The sequence below is a fragment of the Plecotus auritus genome (assembly GCF_963455305.1).
Source record: "Plecotus auritus genome assembly, chromosome: 11".
Classification (NCBI taxonomy): Eukaryota; Metazoa; Chordata; class Mammalia; order Chiroptera; family Vespertilionidae; genus Plecotus; species Plecotus auritus.
This window is the reverse complement of record NC_137777.1, coordinates 25667118-25682057: the sequence shown is the minus strand read 5'-3', so window position 1 is coordinate 25682057 and position 14940 is coordinate 25667118. Positions and strand designations below refer to the sequence as shown.

The 14940-nt window shown below is 40.5% G+C and overlaps 1 protein-coding gene across 2 annotated transcripts in view; it reads left to right on the top strand.

The window, feature by feature from the left end:
- EXT1 (exostosin glycosyltransferase 1) overlaps window positions 1-14940 on the top strand; it is a 275246-nt gene that overhangs the window by 246321 nt on the left and 13985 nt on the right. Inside the window, exons 4-7 of one of the 2 annotated variants that reach the window (XM_080646233.1) lie at window positions 811-930; window positions 9314-9446; window positions 11865-11983; window positions 13075-13170. In XM_080646233.1, the coding sequence (XP_080502359.1) occupies window positions 811-930; window positions 9314-9446; window positions 11865-11983; window positions 13075-13170 (468 nt within the window). The remainder of the gene's footprint in view (window positions 1-810; window positions 931-9313; window positions 9447-11864; window positions 11984-13074; window positions 13171-14940) is intronic. The other variant, XM_080646234.1, reaches the window with a different exon arrangement.

Below are 14940 nucleotides of genomic sequence, written 5' to 3'. Positions count from 1 at the left end.
TTCAGGTTCATTGGAGAGGCTCAGAGACATTCCGTAAAAAGCCCTTGAGTAACCCAGGGCTCGTGGCTCAGTGGTTGATTGTAGACCTATGAAAACCAGGAGGTCATGGCTCAATTCCGCGTCAGGGCACATGCCCCAGTTGCTTGCGGGCTCGATCCCAATTGCGGGGTGTGCAGGAAGGAAGCAGCCAATCAATGATTCTCATCATTGATGTTTCTATCTCTCCCTCTCCTTTTCTTTCTGAAATCAATAAAAAATATACTTAAAAAAAAGAGAGGTCAGTGGGGAACAAAGGGACATATGTAATACTTTCAACAATAAAGATTGAAAAAACAAATCACAAAAAAAAAAAAAAAAAGCCCTTGAGTAGATAATTTGTTTCCCTGGCATGGCATGTCTTAAAAGGGTTTGGGGGATGAAGCCTTTCAGCCTTTCCCCAAGGCCTGTAGCTCCTTCTCTGTAAAGTTTGGTTGTCCACGTGCAAGATCATGGATCTGTGGGACTCGAGGAGAAAACAGTGACTGCTACTGTAAGAACATCCTACACAGCTGATAACCTGCTTCTGAGTCTTAGAGGAGAACTGTAACTTTCATTCATCCAAGGTCCTTATTAAAGCTGATGCCCAGTAAGTGCTGTTTTGTACCTGACACCCTTTCAGGGCATTTTAACCTAGAGGTTGGCGATTTTTAGTAGATCTATATGCTAGAAGCTGAATGCTATAAAGACTAAAAAGCCCAAGTGGGTTACTCGATCCAATGGCATCGCATTGTTTTCCACTTACAGTTATTATGTGTTCACCTTGTGTTACAGATTCCTTCTACAATCAGGTCTATTCATCAGGATAAAATCCTAGCACTTAGACAGCAGACACAATTCTTGTGGGAGGCTTATTTTTCTTCAGTTGAGAAGATTGTATTAACTACACTAGAGGTAAGTGGGACCACTTGGCTCTCTGATGAATAACGGCCCTTTATACGCTTCTCTTGGCCTTCTGTTTTGCTGTTGGTGATGTGCTATTGGTCAAATGGGGCAAAACCGAATTTTCTGTGCTTGGATTATGACAGTTAACTCTTTTCTTACCTGCTCTGCCATGCCCAAGCAGATAACTCCATTTCTGACAAACTCGGGGGGAATCTGAAATGAGGAGAATTACACTCCTGACACAGAGATCGGCTCTGTCTTTCCTCATTTCAGGGATATGTGGCTAATGACTGTCTTCCTGCCATTCAGACTTACTGGCATCCTTTCAAGACATAGTGCTGTAGCCCTTTTAGAAAACACATAGTGACCAAGTTGGGGGAAATCTCCTACCATTCTAAAAATATGAATGATTTCCCGGCTGCCATAGTCCCATGGCATCGGGGCACAGCACAGTTAATTCTCAAGACATATACAACCCAACCATCATCGATGTTGCAAAGATGTGTTGCGAAGAAACTCAGGATGACACCCGCCTGATTCAGAAAGTGTTAAACATTATGAAATCAGAAAATCTTGCAGGCAGATGGCTGCCTATCTTCAAGTTGCTTTTTTTAAGGCAAGAGGAAGAAAGGAAAAGGAAGCATGGGGATGATTAAAACCTTTGGAAGTAGAGCAGGTAGAGAGGCCTGAGGCTACACCAAAGTAGCACAAAGAGCTAAGAAAAGATTTGGGAAACTGCACACTCCTGACTACAGGCTTGTAGGAAGGAGAGCAGAGGTACTGGGGTGCGGCACAGCCTGGAGGTGATTTGGAGGTGTCTGCATAACGAGGTGGGGCATTTGTGGCCCCACTTTTGGAGTATTTACTTTGGAAAAGTGATTACTGCTCTAAAAGCAGCACTATGGAGCACACACTGAGATGTCTGAGTAATAGGAAAGCTGAAGTCACCCTGATTTGTCCACATCACTCTCTTCTTACCCTCCTCGGTATCCGAGCCCATGCTGGGTCTGCCCCGGCCCGGCAGGGCATTTACTTACCTACCCCAAGCCTAGCCTGGGGCCCTGCTCTCACCTGGGGGCATGCTCTGGTCAGTGTCCTCCCATGAATGATGTCATCCTAAAACTAGGTAGAAAAGGCTGTTTAGGACCCAGGCTCACCCATGAAGGGGTTAGGGACAGAATGGCTTAAGAAGGCTTCCTTGCCCAGCCGATGTGGCTCAGTAGTTGAGTGCTGACCAGGAGGTCATGGTTTGATTTCTAGTCAGGGCACATGCCTGGGGTTGCAGGCTCGATCCCCAGTAGAGGCATGCAGGAGGCAACCAATCAATGATTCTTTCTCATCATTTATGTTTCTTTTTCTCTCTCCCTCTCTGAAATTAATAAAATATATTTTAAAAATATTTTTAAAAGTCTTCCTTATTGCAAGCAAACTTCTCTTATGCCTCCAAAGCACTCCCTTCAATTAAAATGGACTGCATCTTTTCTGTTCACAGTAGCAGATTTGAATATGTAATATTCTTTTCTTTGATCCTGTTCTCCACACAAGACCCTTCCTAGGAATAACGAAAGTTGAATATCATTTTTTTTCTTTTTCCTTTTGGAATAAGATGCTTTTTTATCAAAGAAGTGCATGTTTATTTTAGAAAAGAATGGAAAATAAAGAATAAAAATGAATCTACCCATGCAAAATCACTATTGACATATGAACACATATATTAGTTTTTTTCTATGTAAATTTATAAATATGTTGTCATTTTTAATTTAAAAAGAAGTCTTTCTGTACTTTATAATATTTTTTCAGCTTAATAATGTATTGTTAACATTTTCTCTTGTTACTAGATTATTCTGTAATTATTTTAGTGACTATATAATACTCCATGATACCACTCAGTTTCTTTAATGAATCCCCAATCTGAAGATATTACCATTGTTTTTGGCTTTTTATTATTATATTCATCATTAAAGCGAATAGCCTTAGCACAGACTTGTTGGGCAGGGTGAAGATTAATTCCTTTGGATAAATTCCCTGAGTTAAAAAACCTGGTTTAAAGAATATGCCAAATGTTAAGCTTTCTAATGTGAATTCTCAATTTTTCTGTAATAGAATTGCACTAATTTATAATCCCCCCCAGCTTATATGAGAGGATTTGTTTTGACCTTTAATTTTTATCACTTTCACCAATATTGGGCATTATATCTTTAAAAATGATTAATTATTATTTTCTTAATGTATATTTCATAGGATGAATATTTTTCAGATATTTATTGCTCAGGAAATTCACAAAGAAAGAAATAGAAATAGCCACAATGCTGTGCCACTTTTTCTCATTGATTTTTAAGGCCTTATTATATTAAAAATATTAACCCTTTGACTGTTTTATTTCAATTATCTTTCCCCAATTTCTGGTATGCCTTTCTATTTTGTTTATGATTGGGCAATCTTTTCATCTGTGACTTTTCCATTTGCTATGGTTAGAAAGAATATGGTTAGAAAGAAGTTTTCGACCACAATTCTATTTGTATACACATACAGATTCACTTACGTTCTTCTAGTACTTTCATGGTTAAGTTTTTACACTTAGCTATTTAGTACTATTTCCTTTTATGTATGATCTGTGTTGAAAAAGCTAACTTTTTTTTTGACAAATTGTTGTGTAGTTGTCTCAATATATTTTGTTGATATTCTCACATGCTACTTTTAGGCATCTTGGGTCTATTTCTAGCTTTTTAATTTTCCCCTATTAGTTGTCCACTCTAATACACCCAGACCACATGTTCTCTCTCTTTTTTTTTTTTTTTTCACTCTGTATGTCACCTATGGTGTGAGCCTGTATTTATTTACCCAATCGGCTATTGTTGACTATTAATGCTATTTCTAATTATTTTTTTATACATAGGGATATATTCAAGCAATGACTTTCTACGTGTATCATAACTACTTCTCTGTTTCTTTAGTATGGAGTTCCTGAAGGGGGATTACTCAACCAAAGAGTCTAGGCATTTCTAAGGCCATGATATGTATTGCCAAATTACTCTTCAGTCTAGACCAGGGGTGGGGAACCTTTTTACTACCAAGGGCCATTTGGATATTTATATCATTCCCAGGCCATAAAAAATTATCGTCTTAAAAATTAGCCTGCTATATTTGGTTAAACATTTAATTAACTCACCCCTAATGCCTTGGCAGGGCCAAACCAAACGATTTTGGGCTGGATGTTCCCTACCCCTGATCTAGACTTACAAGCTGTCTGGGGAAGACCCTGTGTTACTGCATGCTTGTCAGCCCTAATTGAAACACACACACGCAAACACAGAATTTCGCTAATTTGCCAGATGAAAGATGGTATCTCATTAATTACATTTCTTTTGAGTATGGTTTATTGCATAGATCTGGTCTCTTGCCTATTAAGTTAGCAGGGCTCAATTATCCCATAATAACAGTTGAATGTGTGATATTCATCAGAATAGGAACTTATGTCAAGCTGTGTTCATCTCTGTGCCTGGAAAATGCCTTCTTCCCCTTGGATGTAAGCCATGTAGTTCTTTAGCGACACAGTTGTTTTGGAAACACTGCAAACCATATACTTCACTTGAATTTATAGCAGCTGTCACATCTCCATCTGTAGTCTTGAGATTAGATTGTAACAACTTGACCCTTTAACCAAATTGCATGAGCGATACCATCCAGTTTCTCTTTTTAATTCAAAACTCAGATAACCCAGAACCCAATGTAAACAGAAAAGCAGAGAAACTGGCAGAAAATTCCGTCCACATACACAAATAAACAAAGTCAATACGTTTGTAAGAATTACTTAAGTAATGCATTTCAAAAATGCCCACTTGGCTCAGAATGTAGGTAATATACGTCATTTGGTCCCTGTTGGAGCTCCTAAGGCTTAAGGATAATTCAGAGTTACCCATAGACAACAGACATTTAAGGATTCCTGGCTTCAGTTTGTTCTACATTCAGACTCCTTCTTCCTTGCCTGCTGTATTCTAGACCATGAGAAGGGGATTACTTAGGTTTGGAGGCTATAAGACTTACAGATGTAGGTAGTGCTTAGACACAATTGAAAACAGAACACCTCATTCTCCTCTCCAATGCCAGGGTCAAGTTGTTAGTACATTCTATTGTGCTGCACTCTGTCCTAGTATTGTATTTCCATTGTCCCTGAAGTTTCCTTATTCTGCATCTTGGAATTAAGGAGCTATTTAATAAGAGCTCAGCTTTTTGGAGCCGAGTTTGTGTGTGTGTGTGCAGAGTGACAAGTAATGTTGGGGACAGTCATAAAATACTGTTAAGTCAGTGTTCCTTCCTGGATTTCATGATTTGTCAGAATACTGCACAATAGTAAACCTGGCACAGAGGATTGAACCATAGGAGCCCGTCAGAACCAGGGTGAGCAAAACAAAAGTGTATCAGATGATGATAATATGTGAACACAGCCAACAGCAGCTTGGAAAGCATATTTTTCGTGGAGTTTTATGAAGTCTTCATTCTGTAATTTTCTCTTCAGTTATCTAACCATGCACATTTAAACCATAGCCTTGCTGATGCTATTGTACAATGAAATTTTAAAGTCAATGAGATAATGGAAATAGGAGATTGCTTTGGCTTGGAGTGAGGTGACATATGTTGGCACTGTGGGTATTAGGTAATATTGCATTGGTCAGAAGACCAAGTCAGGACCACACAGAATGACTGTAACCTGTAATCAGTAGTCCTTTTTTTTTTTTTTTTTTTTTTTTTTTTTAATGGCATAGGATAAAAAAAAAATAAGGAGCCTGTCATTCTTCCCTTTGAATTCACATTAATAGGAAATATTATTCTTTTTGGGGTGCCATTTGGGATTGTAATTTAAAACATATTGTATTATGTGTGTGTATATGCGATCCATATTCTTTCAAACTTTTGAGAAGGCAAGTTGTTATAACCTTTCCGAAAGACATTTGCCAATGATATGAACAGCCTTAAAAGTATTCATACTGCTTGACAAAGTCTTAAAGAATCAATCCTAAATGTGGAAAATTCTAATTCATAAATGTGTTCATTTCTTTGCATAGAAAAAATCACACTGTTGTGGGTCATTTAGAAAAAATAAACCATGAATACCATTAGTAATATGAGGAGACATCTATAATACATAATATCTATAGTATAGCTGTGTAAAAATGGAAAAATCCATGCCTAGAAAATGAACACAGGAATGAGATTTTTTATTAATGGTAAAAAAAATCAAGTCTTAAGTATTAACACTCATGCAGCTTTTCCTAATGATTCTGAGGGGTTGTTATAATTAGTGTGATATTTTATTGTTGTTTTTTTTTTTCAAATGAGCAAAGTGACACATAAAGGTAGGTGGCCAGTTGCTTGACCCAGATTAAATTGAACATTTGCTATTTCTTTCATACCTTTGCTGATAGCTTCCGGTCCAGAGCCATTGAAGAGAATATAATATGTTGGTATTTCAGAAGTACTATAACTTATTGTATATCCTTGAATTAAAAAGATAACAGTGTTGTGATACTCAACCAAAAGAAAAAGTCCATAACAATGAGAATCATACCATCCAGAGAGCTGAAGTGAGTGGTGATCCATTTTGCGATCTCTGAGTTCCATGTCATGTGTATATAGGTCAGGTTTATTATGCTATCTATTCTCCATTTGCTCTGTATCTTAATATCCAAACTTGTTTAAATGACCACATGCTGGAAAGTACATAAATTTGGAAAGCAAAAAAAGGAAAAGCTTTAAAAGAAACTAAATAGACAGTGTATTTGGGCAAGTAATTTTTAAAATTCTGGAATAAATGGTTTACAAATTGAGATTGCTAGTCATGTAAAAACCCTCACACCCATGATATTTTCTCATAATTAGTGCCTAGACAACAGCATTTTAGCATATCCTATCTAATAAAAGAGTAATATGCAAATTAACCACCACTCTGTCACGCCCACAAGCCACACCCACCAGCCAATCAGGAGCGAGATGCAAATTAACCCAACCAAGGTGGCTGCAGCCACGGAGAGAGCAGGAGGGAGGCTTGGGTTTCCCCGGCGATGGAGGAAGCCAAGCTTTCCACACACTCTGGCTGGCCCAGGCCTCCCCTTAAGGCTACAAAGTTTCAATTATAGAAGATAAATTAATCCCAACAAAAATGGTTGCCACCACAGAGCGAGCAGAAGGCTTGGCTCTGCTCCAGGCTACAAAGTTTCAATTGTAGAAGATAAATAAATCCCAGATACCAGGGCCTCCCCTTGGGTCGCCGGGGGGCGTGGCTGGCCTGCAAACCACCACAGGCCCCTCGCCCAGGCATCCCCACACCCCAAGGGAACCCCCACCCTGATCCGGGAACACTTCAGGGCAAACCAGATGGCCCCCACCCATGCACCAGGCCTCTATCCTATCTAATAAAAGAGTAATATGCAGATTGACCATCACTCCAACACACAAGATAGCTGCCCCCATGTGGTCAAAGATCCTGCCCCCATGTGGACACAAGATGGCCACCACAAGATGGCCAGCAGGGGAGGGCTGTTGGGAGGGACCAGGCCTGCAAGGGAGGGTAGTTGGGGGCAATCAAGCCTGCAGGGGAGGGCAGTTAGGGGTGACCAGGCCTGCAGGGGAGGGCAGTTGGGGGGGGACCAGGCCTACAGGGGAGGGCAGTTAGGGGCAAACAGGCTGGCAGGGGAGCAGTTAGACATCAATCAGGCTGGCAAGGGAGTGGTTAGGGGGTGATCAGGCTGGCAGGCAGAAGCAGTTAGGGGCAATCAGGAAGGCAGGCAGGCGAGCAGTTGGGAGCCAGCAGTCCTGGATTGTGAGAGGGATGTCCGACTGCCCGTTTAGGCCCGATCCCACTGGGATTATGCCTAAACAGGCAGTCGGACATCCCTTGAGGGGTCCCAGATTGGAGAGGGTGCAGGCTGGGCTGAGGGTTACCCCCCACACACACATATGTGCATGAATTTCGTGCACCAAGCCTCTAGTCTCTGCTATACCACAAAGAGTAAATATTAATATTTTAGTTAGGTTTCTAAAGTCACCACCACATTAGAAACCTTTACCCAGCCATATAAAATTAGCAATTTTGATCTGAGGGAAAGAGAAATTGCAGAAATAATTGAACTAAGATATTTGAGTTCTTCTAAATTTCCTCTCTGCTCCCTTTTTTCTTTCTCATTAAGAAATATAAACATGATAAGGTTTGCAAAGATAAATGTAGCTCACTTTATTACTTATCCACTCACCATGTGGGATGAAATGAGGGTGTTAATAACCTTACAAATAATAAAACTCCATTTAAAATGGTCTGCACTTAAAATCACATTGCATTAAATGGGGAGCTGGAAAATGATGATTTTGGTTTGAAATCTCTTGAGACATATGGCAGGTTTCTTTTTTTTCTTAAGTGGAAAAAATAAAACATTGCTGAAAACATGAAATTCTATATTGAGTTAATTATTTGCCAAATCATATCTTAATGAGTGGTTGGTATAATTACAAGAGTTTGAAAGTCACAGAGAGGAATCTGTAAAGCGGATTAATCACATTCATCTGACAAATGATCCAGGATGGGAGAATGCTTGACTCTAAATGTAGAATTTAATGATCTGCAAGGTCCCGAAGTCCAGAGAAACTAATGAACTAGCTTGGCTATTATTAGTCTTCATATGCCACAGCCCTTGTCCTATTATGTAGGATGTTTTAAATAATTGTTAACTCCCTACTTTTTGAGATGAAATATAGGAAAACTTCAGCTAACCAGTACCCCAAAAGTTCAACAGTTGATGTTGAAAGGAAAATAAAATAGGACAAATAAATCTGCCTCCTGAATTAAAGCCACAGACCAAAACCTCCACAGCTTCTAGAATGTGTCATACCTTCAGTATGCTTTTAGCTATGTCTTCATATGATTTGTGTTGACATCTCTGTGCACGGGAGCAAATATTCCTGGTGTGGACACAGACCCACTGTTAGATGCTCCACCACCAAGGAAACCATTCCACACACCATGTTTTGAAATGAGCATGGACTTCTTATTCTAGAAAGACTCTAGCATTTGTGATGAAACTTCTGTTTAGTTAGGACAGTGGTCGGCAAACTCATTAGTCAACAGAGCGGCAAACCGCTGCTCGCGAGCCGCATATGGCTCAATGTATAATGCAGTTTGCCAACCACTGAGTTAGGAAATTTGATCAGCCATAATTCATCTTTCTCTTTCTCCCATTGTTCTGTCTCTCTCTTTGTGTTTCAGATGCTTTTTATCAGTGGAGAATTGTAGGGTAGAGTCACTATGTTGAGTGTCTTCATTTCTCCAATGGCATTGAGCACGGTCCTTATCAGATACCATCAGGGTCTCGTCCTCACCAGGTGCTGTGTTTTTGTTTTCTAGATTATTCAGGACAGAATATTCAAGCACATATCACGTAACAGTTTAATATGGAACAAACATCCTGGAGGATTGTTCGTCCTACCACAGTATTCATCTTACCTGGGAGATTTTCCTTACTACTATGCTAATTTAGGTAAGTGGGTTCCTTCCAGGGAGCTACCCTGGTGTAGCCTCCACCTGTTGTCCAGAATCAAGGCTCCTTGATTTTTCTATTCTACAGCTGGCTCTCCCTAACAGCCTGCATTGAAGATTGCTGATCGAGCCCTGTCATAAATGGTGTATCAAGGTCAAGAACGATAAATCCTGCAGAGCATTACAAAATGAAAAAAAAAAAAAATTAAAAAACACCTTTCTTATCTGAGCAGCTACACTTTAACACTTTATATTTAGTAGAGTCATTTCTTTTTGAGAAATAGGTTTCCCAAATTACACATCATTTCAAACATGACAATGGGTTAGTTATAATCTTAAGTCTCATCATATATAAAATGGAGCTAGAAGATCTCACCCATTTTTTTTTTTTTTTACAATCCCAACTTCTCTGTCTCATACCAAAGAAAAACTGATTGAACAAAGGGAAAGGGGAAAGATTTAAGAATATCTGACAAGGGAGAAATGTCATCCTTCATTCACCATTTATTATGCTCCTCCTATGTGCTATGTTCATGCAGCGCTAGGTGACAGAAATAAAAAAGTCCAATGAGATACAATCTCTGCCCTCAAGCAGCTTTTAGTGTAACATTAATGGGGCAAAAGGAAATGGGAGGATGGACAAACGTCTACGAATTGTTACTGTTATTGCCATAGATATAGTATGTATGTGGGGCCTCATTTGCTCTCGTGTGAGTAATATCTTGGGCATTTCCCATCATTCACAGTTTCAAATTTGAGAAACCTGGTTTAGGAAAGCATCTTTTGAGGTAATAGGGCAAAAGACTCCTAGTTTTACCCAATGCTGATGCTCTCTAATACCTTCCTTTTTTGAGTTGTGCATATTAGCTGATAAGAAGAAACTTACACAAATGTGTGGCCTGATGTATCGACCAGTGACAAAGAACCCTTGAGTCCAAACCAAACATGTTATGGAGACCATATCAAAACTAGTGAGTGGTCCACACTGAGGAATATGTTTAGAATTTAGTGATTTTCAGATTAAGGCAGTATCTGGTAAAATTTCTACATATTTCTTATAGAACATTAATAGCTTCATTTGGAGTTAGCACATTAGAAGTGTGTAAATGGTGCTCCTTAAACTGTTAGTGATAAAAGTAAAAAGCGGGGACTTGTCCTCGCTGTTAAAAAGCAATCCCCTCCACCGTATTTATTCTTCTTCCTTGGCAAACCTGGAATGTATATCTTGATAGTGGGAAAGTTAGCTTCTTTCTAACATGAAATTAAAGTACTAATTGGATGATATCATTTGCTCTACAAACATTTGTATAATCCTTTAATATACAAAGTCTGATTCTTACCTTTATCCCATCAATATAAAGCTTAACTTGAACGTCTCCGCACTCTTTTATTGACATTTATGCTACTATAATGCAAAATAAGTGGGTCTACACTAGTGACGTTTTAAAACACATTTTCAAGGGTCTCCAATTTCTTAGCGAGTTCTTACGGAAAAACTCACGAGGGGGAGGCGCCATCCCACTTCCTTCTCTTTGGCGGCAGCTTTGTCTCTCTGCTACCTTCCCCCCGGAGGTTTTCAGAGCGCACAGCTGGCTGAGGTCTGGGCCACGCACTGTCTCTCTCAGTATGTCACTACTACACATGTGAGATTCTTGGGAGTATAGAGGCTTCCATTCCACAAGAATGATGATGGAGGTGGTGGTGATGACAGCAGCTACCGGAGATGGATCACTGATGATTCGCTAGGTCCTGTCCTAAGTGCTTTGTATGCGTTAACTCATTGAACTGAAATCTCGGAACACCCCCATGTGTTTGCTATTACTATCAACCCCATTTCACAGCTGTGGAAGCATAGAGGGTTCTGTAATTTTGCCAAGATCCCACCACCAGGAAGTGGCACTCAAACCGTAGCCAGGCTCTGGGTGCTGTTCTTTTAACCTTTACCACTTGCTAGTTAATATTTGAAATGGTATTGATCAGGCAAAAGAAAACACCCTAACTACATAATTACGGATAAGACACATGCAAATTCCCTGGGAGAGAGAGCACATTTACTTAAACCCATATTAAGATGTGACTAGAGTAGACCCTTTCTTGAGTTGAGTATGTGTGTGATTAGACTTGGGGTGCCTACAAAGCAGAAGGAAGATCAAAGGTGCATCCCCAAGGGAGGGCAAGATGTCAAAGGAAGAGCCTGGAAATGGACAGTGAGCTGTAAATTAGCGAGGTCTCTGGACTCAGGCAGCAGGGAAGCAGCAGCTTTTCACCTTGTTTTTGTTCTGTCAGGACCTAAGAGGCAAAGGAAAAATATGCTAGAAGGGAACCTTAGCTCCAGGGCGAGGCAGCAGAGCAAGGAGGAGTAATTTTCCATGTCTTGTTTTCAGCGCTTCATTAGGCTCCTCTCCCCTTTGCGTTTCAGGTTTAAAGCCCCCCTCCAAATTCACCGCAGTCATCCATGCAGTGACCCCCCTGGTCTCTCAGTCCCAGCCAGTGTTGAAACTGCTCATGGCCGCAGCCAAATCCCAGTACTGTGCCCAGGTGAGTGGGGTCCACCTGCCTGCTCCTGCCTAGGGGACTAGAGCCTCCCAGTCCTGACTGCACACTTAGCTCCCTGGGACTCACATAATGTCACGTCCTGCTCCTCGCCTTCTATTCGTCATGCCTTGTTATGCCCTTTCCATCAACGTAGAGGTTCTTGAGAGTGAAATCGGGCACAGGTAATGGGCAGGTTGCAAAGAGATCTTTGCACCGGGTTAAGGGATAAAAAAAATATATACAACAACACATTTTTTAAAGAATATAAAGCACATTATTTTGTTTTTAAACGTCATGATGATAAAGTAACATCAAAGGTGCCACTGGGAGAATCCAGAAAACTAAGTTTCCACAGAAGGAACAGACTTGTTGGTGCCAGGAGGCATCAGCTTTTCTGTCACAGTAGCCATGACTAATGGGGATGTTGGGAGCATAAGATTCAATCTGTAGTAACAGTATTTGGCAAATCAGCATCTCTCCCATCCGCTGTTATTAACAGTGGTTTTTCTCATTTGTACATTAGCTTATAGAAGAAGGTTTACAAGCGAGGAAAGAATTAAAATAATTTTGAAATATCCATTTTTGAACCAAACACGTTTATTAGAAATAATTAAGTCCCATAAAATCAGCAGCCATACTGGAAAATCAAAAACATGAGTTCTATCTTGAATTCTTTTCTTTCTCCCACACTGCCTGGTGTAGTGCAAGTTCATAGCAGATGTCCCGTTTTCATTTAATTTGATCAGTGTCGTTATCTATCGCTCTCATCTCTCCTAAGATATGAGAATTTAGGAAATCACTTTATTAAGATCCAGCAACCCTGATATTACTTCTTTCCTCTCCAACTTCCTCCAGACCCCTGGACATAATAGTTTTAGCTATTCTTCCTGTCCTCTCTCTTTAGTTGATGAAGTGACGAGGCTCTGAAGGTTGTGAGGGAGTGGACTCACTTTAAAATCTGTTCTGCCTTGCTTGGATCTCTCTCTCTCTCTCTCTCTCTCTCTCTCTCTCTCTCTCTCAGAAGAAACATTGGGTTGGAGGCTTGTATAAATCCAGCCTCACTGAGCCATCTAATGAACCCCTATTCCTTTCAGATCATAGTTCTATGGAATTGTGACAAACCCCTACCAGCCAAACACCGCTGGCCTGCCACTACCGTGCCTGTCATCGTCATTGAAGGAGAAAGCAAGGTAAGACTGGAATGGGGCCTGAATGTGGAACCACCACGGAATCTGCGTTTCTCCCCCGGGTGCTCTGGGTGTTGGCCTTAGATGTCTTCCCCCAGCACCTGGCCCTGGACTACTTTTCCTAAAACTGTACCTGCCTCTGGACGTCCTCAGCTTTCACAGTCATAGGCTTTCAAATTAGTGAATCCTGGATCCCCACTACTAATGCCTTAGCAGATATGTGGCCCTGTGCATGCTTTTTTCTCCGCTTCCTCATCTAGGAACAACAACACATACTTCTTAGGATTAAATGGATCCAGAGCCTGGCAATAGTAATCTGTCTGTAAATGGAGAGGATGAAGATGGGGCTGCTGATGCCTGTGGTAATGCATGGGGTTTGATTAGCTGATGACTCTGAGTTGTGTCTTTCTTGTACTTCTTCCTCACATTTATCTTAAAAAGGACATTTTCACCTTAATTTTGTTTTGGTGCCTCCATCAGAGACTCTCTTGAGTGCTGCCCAGCTGCCCACCCCCGCCCCCTGCTTCCATTCTCCAATTCATTTTGCCCAGAACTGAATGGTCTTTGTTTTCTTTTAATTGAAATTATTGAGGTGACATTGGTTAATAAAAGTATTTACTTTTAGCTATACAGTTCTAGAATACAATCTGTATATTGTATTGTGTGTTTACCACCTCAAGTCAAGTCTCCTTCCATCACCATTTATCCCTCCTTTACCTTCTTCTACCTCCCCCCACTCCCCATTCCTTCTGTCAGTCACCATGCTGTTGTCTGTGCCCATGACCTTCTTAATCTTCTCATGGCCCTTAAGGGCATCTATTTGCTAACGCTTTAAATGAACATGTGAGGCCATGTATAATCTTTCTCTCTCATTGCTTTCCCCTATGGACCCTGTCCTCTGACCAAATTCGATCTGTGTCCCATCCTACCTCTAATTTTTGTCTTTTCCATGTGCTGTAAGTCTTGGCCACCCCTCTCAATTCCTCATGTCTGTGGTCAAACTCCCCATCCATTTTCTAAGTCCCTGTTCACTTGCTGCCTTCTCTTTGAAATTTCTTCCATTATTGGAAGCCAGGCTTGAGTTCTTGTTTCTCCAGCTTCTGCAGGTTACCTTCTGGTAGATCTTATCCACTGTGAAGAAATCATTTGCTACTAAATGAAACTGAGGTTGATGACGCATTGGCTCTAGTCATCATGGGCTCTAGTGTCAGACTTACTTTTGTGTGACCCAAGACGAGTTATTTAATGTTCTGTGCCTCAACCTTCCTTTAGTAAATGGAAAGAATCTTAACACCTAACTAACAGGGTAGCTAAAAGGATCAAGTGATAGGATACTTATATATGTAAATGGACCTAGAAGTGTGGAGGCACGTAGTAGGTGCAAAACTTGGCTTTGTATAATTACTTACAAACATTTACTAGCATGCTCCCCACCAGACAGTAAATTTCCTGAGTCTTGGTCATTTCCGAGCCATGTTTGTTAATTCTAGAAGGGTTTGGGCTGGCATGTGGTAGCTAAATATTTCTTAAATGACCTAATGAGGAACACCGATTTCCCGCAGATTGACTTTGTATGTGGGTTCCTTTGATGCTAACCCATTTAATTTTTGGAAGGGAGCTGAGGCCAGGTATTTGAAAGAGAGCTTCTGGTTTCTATAATAGAGTTTGGAAGTGGTTGGCTTAGACACCCACAGGTTGAGAACCGCTGCTGTAGAGCCTAAGACCATCGGAAAACACAGATATTTACATTATGATTCATTAACAGTAGCAAAA